This window comes from Crocodylus porosus, unplaced genomic scaffold (assembly GCF_001723895.1).
Source record: "Crocodylus porosus isolate Cpor-Errol unplaced genomic scaffold, CroPor_comp1, whole genome shotgun sequence".
NCBI lineage: Eukaryota > Metazoa > Chordata > Crocodylia > Crocodylidae > Crocodylus > Crocodylus porosus.
Genome location: NW_017728931.1, coordinates 41,082,489 through 41,099,387, shown reverse-complemented (window position 1 = coordinate 41,099,387; position 16,899 = coordinate 41,082,489). Strand labels below are relative to the sequence as shown.

The following is a 16,899-nucleotide window of genomic DNA, read 5'->3' as shown; positions in this document are numbered from 1 at the left end:
AGGCTTAAGTGGGAAATAAATTAACTGCTTTTGTTCTGCTGCAATTTTTTTATTCTGATACTTTGCAGGCACTTCACATGGGACAACTGGCTGGTCCATCTGTTAGGGCTGGGTTTTGTTGCCAGACAAAAGCCTCAAATCTGAATCAAACCTGTTTATTCGGGGACGTGCAAACACGGGTTCATAACAAAAAGATTGTGCTTAGGCTAAAAGCAACCTTAGAATCTCTCCAACCTAAATTGCTTCTGCTGCAGCTTGAGTACATTGCTTCTAGTCCTGTGCCTGATGGCTGCAGAGGAAAGTACATCTGTGTCCTCTCTATAATCCTCCTTTGGCTACCGAAGACTGTTATCAACCGCCTCTTCTCCAAACTAAATAAGCCTGCTCTTTCAGCCTTCCCTCTAAGTCATGCCCTCAGAAGTCGTGCTTTTCTTCTGACATCCTACACAGGGCCAAGCCCCGGCTCCCGCATGAAGTGCCCGGGAATGGCTGTCTTGGGCAAAGCCCAGAGCGTGAGGCGCGGACTAAACCCTGTGCTTAGCCTGGGGGGTTCCCACAGGGGAGGGAAAGGCAGACGCAGACGGCCGGGCCCCGGGCCGGTTGCCCTGTGCTCGCCGGGCAGCGTGAGAGGAGCCCCCTCCCAGCCCGCACAGCGCCGCGCCCTCCACATTCCAGCGCCGGGGGGGCGGGGCTCCGGCCGTCCCTGCAGTCTTGGCGTTATCCCATTGGCCCCAGCTTCCGCTCATCGCGCTCCGAGCGTTCTTATTGGGCCACCCCCTGTTTGATGCTACACATCATGGAGCTCCCGCCCACATCGGGGGCCCTACACCCTTCTATGACGCCACGCATGTGGAGCCCCCGCCCGCATTCCACAGCTGGGAAACAGCGCCCGGTCTCCTAAGGTCTGATTGGGCAGAGCCTGCAGAGGGAGCTGGAGTCCCGTCCGCGATTGGCAGACTTCGTGTAGGGGGTGGGGCTTGGCTGGAGCCCGGCTAAGCCTGAAGCAGCTGTGGGGAGGGTCCCAGCTGATAGAGGGAGCTGGTAAAGCCCCTTCCCCCCCGTTGCGGGTCAGCTGCGTGCACACAGTCAGGGGGGTGCAGCCCTGAGTGCTGGACAGCGGGGGAGAGGGGCTCTGCTCTGGCTTGAGATCCTGTCCTCTAGCCTTTCTCCGGTGCGGAGGGGAGGAGGAGACCTCTGGTCTTATGGACCAGGGCTGCTCCCTGCAAGCCTCCAGCCCCCAGTGAAGTGTGCCCCCAATACACGTCCCCAGGCTCGGCTGTGGCCCTAGGTCACCATGGAGGTGCTGGAAAGTGGGGATCAGAGCCTGTTCCGCTTGGACCGCAAGCTGAGCGAGCTGTCAGAGCCTGTGGACTCCGAAGTCCTGCTGTACAACACGGTGAGGAGCAGCAGCCCTGGGCCGTGGGAGGGGATGGGGGTCTGGCTTGTATTTGGGGCAGAGGGACATCATCTTGTACCCACGTTGCCAGAAGGAGGTAGTGTAACGCGGGGGGAACAGCATCAGCCCTTGGGGCGGGGGGGTGGGAAGAGAAGCAGACATGGGGCAGCGTATTCAGTGCCCTGAAAACCTAAGCATTAAAATCCCCTTCCTGGATTTGTGCCCATGGAGGAATGCCATCCTCCTTCCCTCTTAGGCATAACTTGGGCTGCTTTAGCCCTGCTAGAGCTGTTTTGGACTCTCCCACATTCATGAGCCAAAACTGCTTTCCAGTTATAATGGGGGAGGACGGGCTGTAATCTTTATAATAGAAGAGGTAAAGGGAACAACTGATGCAACCAGGGAATGGCTAAAATGCGCTTGCATTTTGTTTTCAGAGCCCCTTTTAAGACTGTTAATGACTTTAATAACACTTAGGGGGACCTTGGTCCCCCTAATGCATCCTGGTGGTGTTGGCATGCAAGTAATTTCATGAACCGTTTTCAGACTTCGTTTAAACTGCAAAGGCAGACGCGATTGTATAACTTGTGGTTTGGATTTTATTCCCCGTCTTCGTGCAAATTAAGAGGTTTGGTAAGGTTTAACTTAAACCGTCAGTACGAAAATAACAGACACGGAAGCTTTTCCCATAAAGGCCTTATTCTTTGATTGGGTGAATTCCACAACTTTGAAATTTTGCTGACTGGGGTGCTGGCATTCTGCTACCCACTACCATCATTAGGGGTTCTGCTTCAAAGAGATGTTAAGCTCTACTTCCCAGAAGATTTTGTGGTGAATAAAGGGAGGAAAATCAGCCTTTTATTGAGATTCTCTTAATTTGAGAACTGCTCTCTTAATTCTTATTGAGGAACAGCATTGCATGCTAGGAAAACAGCTGTAGCCAGATGTTCAACTTGAGTTGCTGAAGCAGGCCAAACGTTTTTCTTTTAAGCTATTTTCCCAGATTGCTATCGGAAAGGGGAAAAACAATTCCTCCCAGCCCACAGTACTACCCTCTTCCACAACCATGTCATAGGCAAAAATATTTTCTGTCTTTTAATCTGGTTTTTACAATGGCTGAAACACTCCTTTTACTTGGGTGGCTGTGGTCCAGATTTTGACTGAATTCAGTAAAATGGTCTGTGCAACATTGTACCAAGTACTGGATTCAGTGTATTGCCAGATTACAGGCATACCTCATTTTATTGTGCTTCACTTTATTGCGCTTCACAGATACTGCGTTTTTTACAAATTGAAGGTTTGTGGCAACCCTGCATCGAGCAAGTCTATCGGCACCATTTTTCCATTGGTTAGCATTTTTTAGCAATAAAGTATTTTTTAATTAAGGTGTGTACATTGTTTTTTTAGACATAATGCTATTGCACACTTAATAGACTACAGCATAGTGTAAATATAACTTTTATATGCACTGGGAAACCAAAAAATTCATGTGACTTGCTTTATTGCGATATTCGCTTTATTGCGGTGGTCTGGAACCGAACTCACAATATCTCTGAGGTATGCCTGTACTTCATTTTACTAGATGGAACAAAACTGAAAATCTCAAGTTGCTCTACTACCAGAAGGTTTTCAGTCTGTTTGGACAGAGATTAGGGAGTTGGGTAAATTAAGGCTCTCTCTGCAACAGTTCATTGCTTCTGGTCATGAAGACCTTCAGAGTAAACTTGCAACTGACCTTGGCATAGAAACCCTTTGCAATAACTTTACAATGCCAACCTGGAACAATTCCTATGGTGGGTTCATCCACGTAGGCCTTCTTGCACGTGGAAAAATGAGACTTGTTAACTTTTGTGTTTAAAATTCTCATATAGATTATGACGCATGTTACTTAAGAGCCCCCTCCCCCAGCGCGCACACAGTGCATACATGGTGCTTGGTTGCAAGGAAATCTTCCAATTCCAACTTACTTGCCTTGGGCTGCAGTTGCTGGTGATGCTGTTGGCACCTTTGTCTCAATTCTTTCCCCAGAAACTGTTTTGCAATCTGTGGAGACCTGAATCCTGTTCTCTGCCACTTCCTGGACCTGTAACGTACATGTCATGGTAACCTGTCTTTTGGCTAGTGCTCTCCTTCCCTTGCAGCCTACCAGTGCTTCTTAATTTCCTGCTGATGTTACTGTCAAGTGACAGGGTCTTTCTCTCCTTTCTTACTGCCTTCTGCAACCAAGTATATTGTGTCACTTGCTACAGGGTTGGCCATATAAGACAGAGAACAGTAGCTGAACTCTTTCTTTTCTAACAAAATGCAGAATCAGCCAATTAGTTAGAGATGGCTTAGCATGCTGGCTTCCAATGTTAAACCCCTTTCCCGCCCCTCTCCTCCTGCCATAGAAATGAGATGATTTCCCACCTCAGAAAGTCTCATGTCTATGTATTATCAACTCCTAGCATGTCTGTTTGCCCTTTAATATAGAGGTGTTTTGTGGTCTCAGACCACCGATAAATCACTCACCTGCTCCAGGTCTCAAGAGGTAAGGGGGTGGAGAAACTCTGTGCTAAGTTCTGTTACTTAATGCCATGCACACTCATCAAATCTCTTTTTTAAGAGAAGTCCAAGACTGAAATAGCATAAGAATGCTATTTGTTTGGTCTAAGGTGTTTTGGAAACTATATCGTGTTGGTTTTAGGGAGCCCTGTCTGTGCCTTAATTTCATAAGTATCAGCTATCTGGTTGAAAAGGGAGGGAATATAAGGTACTTCTGTGAACTTGGCTGTATCATTCTGCCACTCTGCTGTGATGTGGAATGATGTTGCTTTACAAAGATCTTGGTATTTAGATACAGAAACACTAATAAAGATGGAAGCTCATTTACTGTATGCTGGGCCTTAGCGGCTTGGGAAGCACACTTGTCTCCAGGTAATGAGAGTAGAGAGCAAGCCAGCTGTTCCACAGTATAGCTGTCCTCCTTTTATGTACATTAGTATTGGGGTGATGTTGTAGCTGTGATGATCCAGAAAAAATGCGAGGGGCAAGGGTTTCTGTACATGACATTTTATTGGATCGGCTATATAGTTTGGAAGGACGTAGAGGAAAGGTATAGTGGTACCTGAAAGTTACCTGTATGTATAGTTATACAGTTGGTCCAATAACAGGTATTGCCCACAAAAATCCTTGACTCTTCTTAAATATCTTGTTTAACCATGCATAGTTTTGTACAATTTCTATCTGCTTGGTAGACCTAGGAGAAGGCAGTCCAATGTTATGTGTTTTTGTTTGTTTGTTTGTTTTTTTAATGTGCTATCAGGATCTTCAGTGATAGAAAGCTCTTCTATAAAATGGCCAGTGTGGGGTTTTTTTTTTTTAGCAAGATTAAAAGAAGTGATCTTAATCATGGGCCCTTCTCAGAAGATCGTGTCAGTTTTTATTTTTGTCTAGAACGCTTCCTTTCAGCTCCAGTTTGGTTCTTGGAAAGTGACAAAAAGTGCTGCAAGCCATGCGCTACTTGAAGGGCATAGCCTACAAAACCAATGGCATTCTGGCTGTCCAGTGTTCAGGAATGCAGTGCTTTTCCCTCTTTCATAGTAAAGCTGTTACAGGAGCTTAAAACATTACAGGTAACAAAGAGTTATGCACATCTCAAGAGGAGACATTGCTGATCTCTGCAAGCATGGAGCCAAGCTGCTTTAATTGTATAAATGGAGTCCACTCTGCTTCTCTTGTGGAGACGAGTCCTACAAAGGCATTAAATCTTAGGTATATGCAGGAAGTCCCTTATGAAGAGATCTTCCCAAACCCAGACATGGGAGTGAAAAATGTATTTCTGTTGTTGCAAGAACTCTGAGGAAAGCCACTAATAAAAGAAGAGACGACAGCAACTCGGAGTTAAGTGGGTGTACTTGAGTACCAGTATCTGATCAAGAAAAGATGTGAAAACGGCAACTTGATTCTTTCTCTTTTTTAAAATTCATTTTTAATAATCTCTTACTGACTTATTTATTTTGCAAGTGCATTTTTCTGTGGAGGAAATTATTATGCTGGCTGTAATGAAATACGGAGTCCATAACTACCTTTTTAATAGCCACTCTGAGCCTTTTGGATAGGGTGGGATATAGATAAATAAAAGTTTCTCAACTGAGTGCAGAAAATTAGCATTGTTCTGGTATAGGCTTCAGATTTTGTAAGATTCATTGGCTTGGATGCTCTTACCAGGTGTACAAGTTTCTTGCTTGGTGTTTCTGTTGGGCTAGGGACAGAAATTATACACAAACCGATAAGTGATTGGAAACCAATTCAAATCCATAACACAACAGAACTTCGGTGCACATAAACCACTTTCAAAATGGCCAAAACCAGTTTAAAACAACCCTGGATGGATGTAGTAGCAGACTTAACCAATTTAGGGTAAATCTGTTTATTGAACTTCTGTCCCAGATCCCTTCCAGATTCAAATTAACTTGCAGTCTGTCAGCATCCCAGGATGCTTTGCATTTCCCCTGCAACCCTCCCTCTTCTCACAGGGTGGGCGGGCTAGTCATGGCCCAGTCTGTCTGCTCCAGCTGAGCATGGAAACCTGCTCTAGCGCCTCCCAGCTTCTGGCCAGGTCACTGCAGGCATGTGGTTGCGTTTCCAGAATCAAAAGTGAATGTCTGTTCATTTACTTATCGGTTCAATCTGCACAGCTTAAACTAAACTGTAGACTAACCTGGAAAGAATTAATTGATTCAGCCTCAGGCCTATGACTGTGTCTGTACTTTGGTGTGCAGAGTGGGCAGTTGGTGTTACCTCTTTGCTCCTGTCCCATTTACGTTTGTCCACGTGGTGTGATTAAATGCTGTACAGATCATGTCTGCTGGCTTGTGTTTTTTCTCACTTTCTTGCTCTTGTAAACGATATGCTAACCTTCCCATAGTCTTTAAAGAATGGCTGATGAATATTGCTATCTCACTTGACAGTCCAAGGGGTGCGTATTCTTACCTGGGTGTGTAGCTGTGGTTTAAACATGACACTGTCCCCCAAGTTCTACCTCAGAAGATGTATTTGCCCCTTTTAGAAGGCTGCTCATGAAACCCAATCTTCTGTGAACGTCCCTGTGCCAGTCTCAACTTGTGAATAAGTAATATGCTCTGCAAGCAGCTGAGTATATAGGGACATAGCCAAGAGAGACCTAAACAACCCAGAAAAGCTGTCCTGTATAGCCAGTAACTGGTATTGATTTAGAATAGGCAAAGACAAGGGAGTCGTGGAAATGATGGAAAAGCTCATGAAGAAGAGGGAGGATCTATTTCCTCCTGCAACCAGATCTCTGACTAGGGGGTAGTGAGGAGGTGTAGAGGAAGATGAGAATTCTGAAAGGCAGCTGCCTTTTACATTTATGTAAAAGAAGTTAAAAATGTTGTTTAGAAACCCCCACAAAAGCTGTTCACAGGCCTGGTTAATAAATTGAATCTTGCAGAGTGTAATGCACAAATACATTTCAACAGATGTGACTTTAATATGAAGGTTCCACACTACCTTAACTATCAGTGCCAAAATTCAGCCCCTGGGGGCCTTGCATTTTGCTTGCACCCGCTGATGATCTCAGCGATACTTAGAGCACCTTAAGGAATTCAGCTCTGTGCTCAGCTGTAGGTGTTGGTGAGGTCACTGGCAGTTGCTGGAGAAAAGGAGAGCCCTGAAGAGCTGAATACAGGTTTTGGCAGGCAGTGGGCCTTTAGACTTATTTATTTATTTTTTTTAACAAGTTACCAAAGTCTTGCATCTTCTGCTAAGCATCCTGAGATCCCAAATGGTTCTATAAGACTTACTTTTCCAGGCATTTTAGCTTACCTTTTAAGGAAAGAGAAGATTTAAAGATTTCCCAAAGGTGTTTTATATTTTACTGTACATATGTTTGTGTCTTCTCTTTTTCTCTCATAAATTTGTCTGATTGCATCAATGCCAACTTGGCCTGCCCAGTCTCACTTTCATGTTTTGCCAGCAAGTTGTCCTGTAGGCTCCTAATTCAAGTCCAGCAACGCAAACACAAAACTTGTGCATCCCTGAAGATGGCTAAACTCGTTCTGGTTTGTAAGTTCCCACCTTCTTGTCACTTCTTCTAGCATCTGTTAGATGTAGGCAGGCAAATGAAGAGTTCTACATTTTTGGGTCTCCATTAGGATTGATGTGCCATGATGCCCTTCCAGCTGGGCTGTGCTTTACAGTGATAAATGCCAGAACCTGATGCAGATGGATGTGTCTGTTGACAAACAGTCTGTGAAATGCCAGCTACCTGTTCCATTGCTCAAAGGCAATCAAAAGGCAGATGGTCCTTTTATAAAGGACTTTTAAATGTCAGAGGCTTATCTGATACTGATGAGGTGATGTTTCCTAGTTTGTGGTATTTAACCCTCTGGTTGCTTGTTGCAGCTTCTGTGCAGCAGCACAGTGCAGGTAGATGTAAGCAGGGATGCTCACTGAGGACATCCATGTTCCAAAGGTGATACAGTTGTGGAGCTGAATTGAAGCTGTGTTTGGCTGTGTAAGTATGTTGGGCAACAGTGAAGCTAGTGATCATGGGTGCTTCACCTCAAGGCAGTTTGCAGCAGCCTGATTTATCAGAAGGTGCTGTGTGCCCATCCTTTGACATCCAAGTCTTTCAAAGTGATTTTACTTTGGGCATCTTGAGTTGCTTTGGAAAATGTTAGCCTGTATCTAGGTGCTGGTATGGTATTTGTAAGAGATTCAGTTTTGTGAAGATGCTGTTGTTGTTTGTCATAAATACTTTAGCTTCAGAACACATGCATGGTTTGAGTCTGTGGGCATGTGCAATCTGTGTGCATGTATAAAGGGATGCATTGTTTCCTGGTTTGGGTTTCTGCAGGCTGATTGTGTGCTCCTTAAATGCAAATGTATAAAGTACAGGGTTTAGAAAAGTCAGAGTTGTGATAGTCCTGTAGGAAACGCTGGGGAAAACTTTGACCCATTCTTATCTCTCAGATAAAAAATGTCTATTACAAGGCAGCGAATCCCCTGAGGACTTTGCAGTGACTCATTTCCTCTCTCACACACACACTCTGATCGCTGTCTGCTGCTTAGTATTCTGATGACTTGTACAGAAAGAGTACACTGAACGCACTTTGTTGGATTGCCTGTATTTCTCCACTTGTGGCACGTGGGCCATATCATTTAAATGTGATACGATGTTAAACTTTACATATGCTCAAATTCACTTTTATGGCTCCCATGGAATTAACTTTTTTCTCTGAGTGGCCATGTTGTTGTTGTTCCAGTGAAAAGCACAAATTTTGTATTCCTTGACTTAAATGCCTGTGTGACTGAAAGTACTGCAAGAATATCATTTCTTATTTAATTTAATTTTGATTCTGTTAGCACTGATGCATTTACTTAAACAGGCAGGTCACCCCATCTTACCTTTTGGTTATGACTAGTAGCATAATTGAGGTGGAGGTGGCAGGGACAGTAGCCCTGGGCACAGTCTTTTTGGGGGTAGTACAAATATAGCTGCTTCTGCAGCTGACCTCTGCCAGTGGTGCAGAGCTGGCCTGTTACATGTGTGGTTTTAACTGTCTGTGCTTAGGGAACGGATTGAACTTTGCATCCCTTTCCTTCAGTAGTTGAGCATGGAAGGCAATGCTACAACTGGGCTTGCAGCCTTGCCTGAAGCCATTAAGCAGGGCTTTCCAAAGAATGGGCTATAGTCCTGTAGCAAAGAGGGGGAAGTGGAGAACTGTTATTTCAGCTGTAAACATATAAAAATTAAAAAGCAGAAGTTTTAAACAAAACTTGAGACAGTCCTTCTGTCTCATGAAGAAACCATATGGAGGAATGGTAGGAGTCGACTATTTTTGCTCTCTACTACGTACTTAAAACTAGTTATTTCTCTGTCCTCTTTTTTTCCAGCTTAAGTAAGAGGAACATACTTATTTACCAGGAGATCTGCTGAGTACTTATGATGTCTAAATCTGCAACTATTTCTTCTTTTAGTAAGAGCCGAGAGACATGCACATGGTGGTTTGAAATTTCACTCTGCCACTGTATTTCCTACCAGTTAAATGTAGAAGAACGAAGTGTATTGGGGTTTCTCCAGCTGAGCTTTGTTTGGTAACTGTGCACTTAAGGGACTGGATCCATGATGAGGTGGGAGGTGAACCTGTGCACATCTGTTTTGGGAATGGTATGGGAGAGCAAGTCTTCACATGTTCTACAGAAAACACTATTTATATGCCTGGCAGCTGGTCTGGTAAACAATATCCCACACAGCTAAATGTTTCTCTTTATATTTTGAAGGATCCCCTTGTGGATAAGTAAAAATATATGGTTAATCATGGAGTGGATAGAGCACAATAGTTTGGATAAGTACATTTATTGTTAACTTTGGCATTGTCCTGCAGCTGGGAACATTGTAAAGTTGAGCGAGGGCACTTCATTTGACTAATGGAAGAGAATGAAGGGAGTTTATCCTTGGAGGTCTGCAGACCTTGTGTCTCACACCCTTAAAAAGGACCTTTCACATTGACTTAATCAGCTCCAAGTCCCCTTGAGTTCCTTCAGAAAGCTTTGCAATAAGACTGACTCCTCTCAATCTCTTCTGTTGCTTTCTTTTTGTGAGCATCTCCATTTTCCACAGCTGGGGTGGTAGGCAAATGCAATTGGGAGAGTTTGACCTGGCCCTGCTGTTTCATTCTAGGTTTCTTACTTCCTTGGGTAGTTTCCTCAGTCATACACTACACCTGCAGTGGTTTATTAAGTTTCATGTATGTTGTCTTCTTTCTAACTAAAGCCTCCACAACTCCATCTCCAAACTGTGGATGCTCTCATCTACAATCTCCTGGTCTCCTGATGGCAGAAAATGTCCTTGGTTTAAATGATATGTCCAAAGTCTTTGACTGTGAGATCTGGAATAGAGCAGCTATGCTAGAATAGTGTCCACATAGGTAGTTATAATGATGCAGCTATACAGGCAGTCCTTGACTTACAACGGTTTGAGTTACGATGAACTGCAGTTACGATGTTTGTAAATTGACACCTGAGTTTTGAAATTCAGACATGCATTTCAACTTTATGATGCTGGATACAGGTCTGTCAGTGGAAGGGGAGGGGGAAAGAAAGGGCTGTGGGAGGGCAGGTCAGGGCCCTTGCTGGAGTTGGGGACTGGGTCTGGAACGGGGTGGGACAAACACTGCCCAGCTGGGGCTGCACTGGGCTCTAGGAGCAGGGGTTGTGGGTGGTGGGAGAAGCTGCAGCTTGTCCAGCTGCTCCCCCAGCTGCCCCCGTGGGGGCAAGGCAGGCAGTGCCAGGGCTGCGCTGGACAACCACGGGAGAAGCTGTGGCTCAAGCAGCAGCTCGTCCAGCTGCTCCCCTGGCTGCCCCCACCGGGACGAGGTAGGCAGTTCTGGGGCTGTGCTGGGTGGCTGCAGGAGAAGCCACAGCTCATCTGGCCGATCCCCTGGCAACTCGTACTGGGGTGAGGCAGGTGGCCGCAGGAAAAGCCACAGCCTGTCCAGCAGCTCCTGCTGCTTGTCCAGGAGGGCATGGGGTGGGATGAGGGAGGGATGTGTGACACCCCCCCCCCCGATCTGGTATCTTTACAATATAAATGCATTGTTTTGTATGGCAAAACTGGTTCCAAGTTGCAATGTTTCGACTTAAGACACAGTTTTCAGGAACCAATTGTGTTGCAAGTCTGAGGACTGCCTGTATGTAGTGGGATAATTATTTGGGTATACCTGTAGTTATTCTGGAAAACTTCTCTGTATAGACAGATCAGCGCATAAAAAGGTACGAAACTAGATGAAGCATTTTCAGCTTAGTTGCAGCACAAGAAGGGGTGCTTCTAAGTTGCAGTCCAAAAGTGTGCCTTCAGATTGCGTACACTTAACCTAGTTAGTTTGAAGTTAGTTCAACTTGGGTGCAAGTAGCAGCATAGCTCTTAACAGGACTTTGAAGTACGAACCCGTGCAACTACTCCGTGCATAGCCCAGGTGTTTATCCAGTTTCCTGAGCAGGTTCTGCAATATATGCTGCTCTGGTCTACATTGCTAATAGCTGCTGCATTAGCTCAGGTATGTCTGTAGACTTTAGGACTATGATGTAGACATCCTTTCTCTGACCACTGTAGTTGGCTTATCAGCCTTAATATGTTCTTTCTGGTTAGATAGCATCTGTTCCTGCTTTGTCCATTGATCTGTCAAGCTCTGCTGTTTAGTTTCCCTTGGAACCTCCACCCCGCCATCACCCCAGGGCAACTATTTCTCTACATTTCAAATCCATTTCTTCTGTTACCTGAACATTCAATGGAATTTGGGCTTCCTCTTTTCTCTAGTCTAGGTAATAGACTCTTGAGGATACGAAGACCTTTTTAACCTTAATAGCCCTTTTTAAAGGCCTCCTGACCTAGCATCAATACTGCCTTTTATAGGCCCCTTTGCTTGCCTTTGTCTAGTTTGTCAACCCTACTCCTACGCTCAGGCCCAGTTTGTCTTTGCCAGAAGACAAGAATTATGCTCAGGTCTCTAGGGTCCCTGTTGCAACATAGTGCATTGCAAGTTTTCCCAGTTCAGGAGGGAAAACCTTATTTTTGCCATCCCTCTAGTTCCTCTTTCATTCAGATACACACAGAAGAGTGAAAAGGCTGTCAGTGGTTTCTGAAGGCCCTTTTAACTGGCTGCAGCAACTGTGGTTCTCTGGATAGCACGGGCTGAGAATTGGACTTATGGTGAGGTGACATTTGTCTTCTCCAAGTTGTGGATCTAACTCAGAACTTCCCAAGTCTTCCAAAATAGTTTTTTAATTGGGTCCTGTGCCACATGCAAATGTCCCTATGTTGCTACTGACTGTATGCAACTCTTTCTCTCCCTACCCCCCAAAAAACCAAACCAAACAGTTGCTCAAGCAGCTGGATGAGGCTTTAAAACAAATGCTTCTGGCTTGGAATTGCGAGTCTTTGGATGACCCAGGAGGAAGGAGGAAAAGGCAAAAATTACAGTGGAAGAGTAAAAACTGGAGTGCTGCTTCTAGGTCATGAGAAATGGGCACTGGGAAAATTAGATGGTTGACACATCCTGTGCGAGTGAGGTATATACATGTTTTAGGTTGCAAGAGTAAATGGGGCATTGAGTCAACCCAAAATGAGGCAAAAAAATCTTAATCTTGGGGAACCTTATTTATTTATTTATTTTTAAACAGCAAATGTGTTATAATCTTGGATTCAGCATTTTTCCACTGTTTGTTATCTTAAACTACAAAGTATTTTAGGTAGAGACTGTATTTACCGTTTGTCTGTTGAGTGCTTAACAGATGCGAGGCCCAAGCACAAAGACACTTTTGGTTCACATTTTAAAGTAGAACTACTAAGAGTGTGGACAGTGGAGGGGAATGTATTTAATTGTGTAACAGGGCCAAGTTGAGGAACTGTGAAGATGCTAGATAGCTGGTCAAGACTTGTATTAATAAAGCTATTTGCATAGTTGCCCTCTCTACACGTGTGTTACTGAAGGCTGCCAGTGACCTTTTTTGACTGCTGAGACTTGGGGAGGGCACTAATGTTCTTGCCACATGCCACCAACCAGCTTTAAATCTTCCTCTCTGTGTGGTGCTGCTCCTTTGTGGTGAGGAGCAGAAATCTGATGAAAAATGCGACGCCTTCATCCTTTTTCTTTTCTCTGCCAAGAAAGTGTGTCCCCATGGTGATTGCAGTGGGGTTCATGTCATCATTTCACACATGTGACAGTAAGGAAAGAAGAGACCAGCCTGCTTGTTTCGATTAATTTCTTAATTGATTAATATTGCCAGAGGTACTCAAGGTTTTCAGGCATCACTCTTCATCCAGTGCATTTGATATGTCCAGAAGCCTGAGGGAAAGTAAAGCCAGTAAGATGGTAGGGAAGTGAAGAAAAAGGATGCTACAGAGATCCCTTTCCAAAAGAAAAGGCTCAAGAGAAGTATTACCCACATATGTGGTTCTTGGACGATTGGGAACCTCAGGTACTGGGCAAGCTCTCTGTTGCTACAGTGGTGCCAGAATGAATTGGATCTGTTTTCTAATGCCCTATAATCCTTTGATCTAACTCTTTTCCTTAAGTAGATATTGCCACTTGAAATAAGAGGTGTGATGTGGGTATATGTCCCTTTAGGGATAGGAGACCCAGTTTCTCATGTCAGGGTGTTACTGTTAACTTAAACAAGAGCAGAAGCCAGGCTTTAACAAGGTGCTTCAAATTTACCTTGCTGCTGAGGCTGAGACACTTTTTTTCAATTTTTTTCTATTTTGCAAGTTGATCTGGACTATTGCACCCAGTGTGATGTAAAAGGCATGGGACTCCTTTCAGTCACCCCCCTCCACAGGGTGGAAACAGCAGTGCCTTGGATAGCAGAAAAAGGGGATGGAAAGGAGTATGGCCTTAGGTGCCTTTCCATGCCTATCTAGTTCTTCAGAGTTTTTGCTAGAGCATCTAGCAACTAGTGAAAAAACTGTCTTGTTAGTAAAACTAACACTGAAAAAAAATTATTCAGACCAAAAACTTAAGAAAAGGCAAGGCAACAATGCCTGCCAAGTAAGCAGAAGGAACTGATTAACTCCTAATTGACAGCAGAAGTAGTAATATGACAGTTGCTCTGGAAAGGGTTGTAACACTACAAATAGAATCAGGCTGGCATAGGAGGAATTAGCAGTAAGAAGGAGACGCTCTCAAACAACAATTTGCTAATAAAGACTAAAGGGAGAGGAAAATATGGCTTTTTAAATAGTATGTTTTCAGTGACGAGTCAGTCTCTAATACAAGAGGGCTGCCGGCTTCCTGCAGAACATCTGTCCCTCTCATCTCGGAGTAATTCTATCTAACTGGGCTAGTTGCCAGTGTTGATTGTACGTCTCGTTCCTTCAGTTTTTTACAGCTAGAGTTTCCTTCCCCAGCTCCCTCCCCCTTCCTCTCACCACTCTGCTTGCACAGCTGTGTAGATTGATTCTGCTCTCACATTTTTTGGCTAAGTTTTTGAGGGGGGGGAGGAGAGGGTTGTGAATAGGAAGAGAAGTGGAGGTAGGGTCAGGTTTTTGTTTGTTTGTTTGTTTTTAATTAAAACGATGTAGTTAGTGCCTAATCTTTCTCCTCTGCTACTTTGTGGAACATGGAAGTGAATAAGAACCAAGCTGAGGATGTGCGTGTTCAGTGGTTGCGTTCCACTTGCCCTTCCTCATCGACGTGACTCATAGAAACAAACTGCTCTCTTGGACTCTTAAACAAAGCTTGTGTTTCCTCTGTCCCTTCTCATTCCAGTGCCAGTCTCCCCTGAGGTGAAGCAAAGAAGGGAAACCTACTAGGTACGCATGTGAAGGGTTCATGAGCACAGTTAACAAATGACAAAGACCCTTTAATCGAGCTAGGAAGGGAGCAAGCTGGCGCCTGCCGCAGGCCTCCAGATGTGAGATTTCATTGTGCATTAACTCTGCCCTTGGGATGCCTAGCCAGCTTACTCTGCTGACAGCTGGAAAGCTTTGCTCATGCATAACTCATTTAAAGGAAAAAACACTGCAGAAAGTAACTCTGGTACTTCGTTAGAAGACACTTCAGCCTTAGTAAATGTGAAATATTTTTCTTCCCTCAAATTTAGTCTTTTGCAATGTCTTTCGGGCTTCGGCCTTTTGTTTCTCACCATTACATTTCAGAGTGAGTGCTGGGACAGCTAGGATGCTCGTTCCGCTCAGAAAAGTAAACTTACCTTCTTTCCTATTATCCATGTGATTCTAGACCATTAATTCAAGCAAGTCAACTGTGTTTGTGACTACAGTTGAATTAATAGCTATCAGAGTGGTTACAGATGAAAGAGCTCGATAGAACTCCTGCTTTACTACCCAAGATTATGTCTGTATTGAGGTTCCTTTGTTTAGGTAGCCTTTCACAAAGTTGTAGGGGGAGAGATGGACCTTTTAATCGGAAAGTGTGACTAAAACCACAAAAACTGCCAGTGTGACTCAGGACCAGTGTGGGAAGTGTCTCAATTTATTTTTAAAAATAAAGTGCATAGGGTCTTTGGACCTGCCTCCTGATAAGCATAGTGAGGGTGAAAAGCTTAACGAGTTTTGAGATTATGTTCAGTCATTTTATGAAGGCATTCTGCGTTGTGGTTGCCTGCAATAGGAGGAATCTGGATTCAGTGAACCTCAAGGTCCTTTCCAGTTCTGTGCTCCTAATTACATCTGCAGATACTTTGACAAAAAGTAGGTTAGAAAATAAAGACAAGAGACTGCTGGTGGAAAAGTTGTGGTTCCTAAGGCAGCAGGAGGAAAAATGATTGAAATAGTTGTTTAATCAGGGTAGGTGGAGGGAAAATGAGGGGGAAGAAGGGGAGTCTGGAAAGCAGCCGTGTCAAAAGAGCTAGGGGATGAGTGTGGATGGCAAATTAAACATGACACTGGAGTAGTGATAAGATAGCAAAAACTGCAGATTTGGGAACCATACATGGATGTGTTATGATAGGCCTCAGGCTCGATAGTCTTGATGATGTTAGTATTACTGTATTTGAACAATGCCTTTAGACCTTTGCATCTGTAATACCTAAAAGTAAATGACTAATCTGGGGCAATCTGAAGAGGAGCCACAAGAAACAAGAGGTTGCTGGTGGATGTGTCTCTGTGTACACACACACACACACACACACACACACACACACACACACACACACACACACACACACACACACACACTATGCATTTGTTTGGCAGGTGTTTGCGGAAAGGGACTGATCAGAACAGTTTGTTTAAATAACACTGAGCATGAGGATTTTCTCTCAGTTTCATATTCTGGCTAATTATATCATTTTCAGTACTGGTACGAGAATGGATAGTTTGCTGAAACTCTGGTTTTTGCTGTAACTTTTGTAACAGGACAAAGATGTCTTCTACTTTTAGTCTTTTGAGTTAGAATACTAGTACCCATGTCCCACACACAATGTTTTGTCATTGTTCATAAAGAAGTTTTTGAACACTCATGACTACTTACCTTATTTTTGGTGGTCTTTTGTGGGGGAAAGGGGAACGATTTTTTTTCCTCTTTCATACTGTAACACTAGAAGCAGCACCTGGAGGAAGGGAAATGGGGAAATAAAAAGCAATAAATATAAACGAGAAATGATAAAGTGGAGAAACTTACTGAAAAGTAGATATAGGGTTCAGTAGATGAAGAACACAGTTAGTCCCAGTCAACATGGTTTTATGGAAAATAAGTCTTGTCAATCAAAAATGACTTAATTATTTGAGATTGCAAGTTTTTGTTAACCATAGGGAAATAATTTTATATGGCATTTGACTTGGTACAGCATCATGCTGTACCACAAATATCTGCATTATGTAATGACCATAAGACACACGTTAAATGAAAACGAGATCTTGCCACTCGTATGGTTAAGGGCCTGCAGGCCAAGCCCTACGAGGAGAGACTAGAGAAACTGGACCTTTTCAGCCTCCGCAAGAGAAGGTTGAGAGGCGACCTGATGGCTGCCTATAAGTTCAT

General features: G+C 44.0%; 1 protein-coding gene across 1 annotated transcript in view; it reads left to right on the top strand.

Moving 5' to 3' along the window:
- The first annotated feature begins 979 nt into the window (after positions 1-979).
- The window catches only part of CREB3L2 (cAMP responsive element binding protein 3 like 2), a 113,369-nt gene continuing 97,449 nt past the window's right edge, over positions 980-16,899 (top strand). Inside the window, exon 1 of the mRNA XM_019544664.1 lies at positions 980-1,396. Coding sequence (XP_019400209.1) covers positions 1,295-1,396 — 102 coding nt within the window. The 5' untranslated portion in view covers positions 980-1,294. The remainder of the gene's footprint in view (positions 1,397-16,899) is intronic.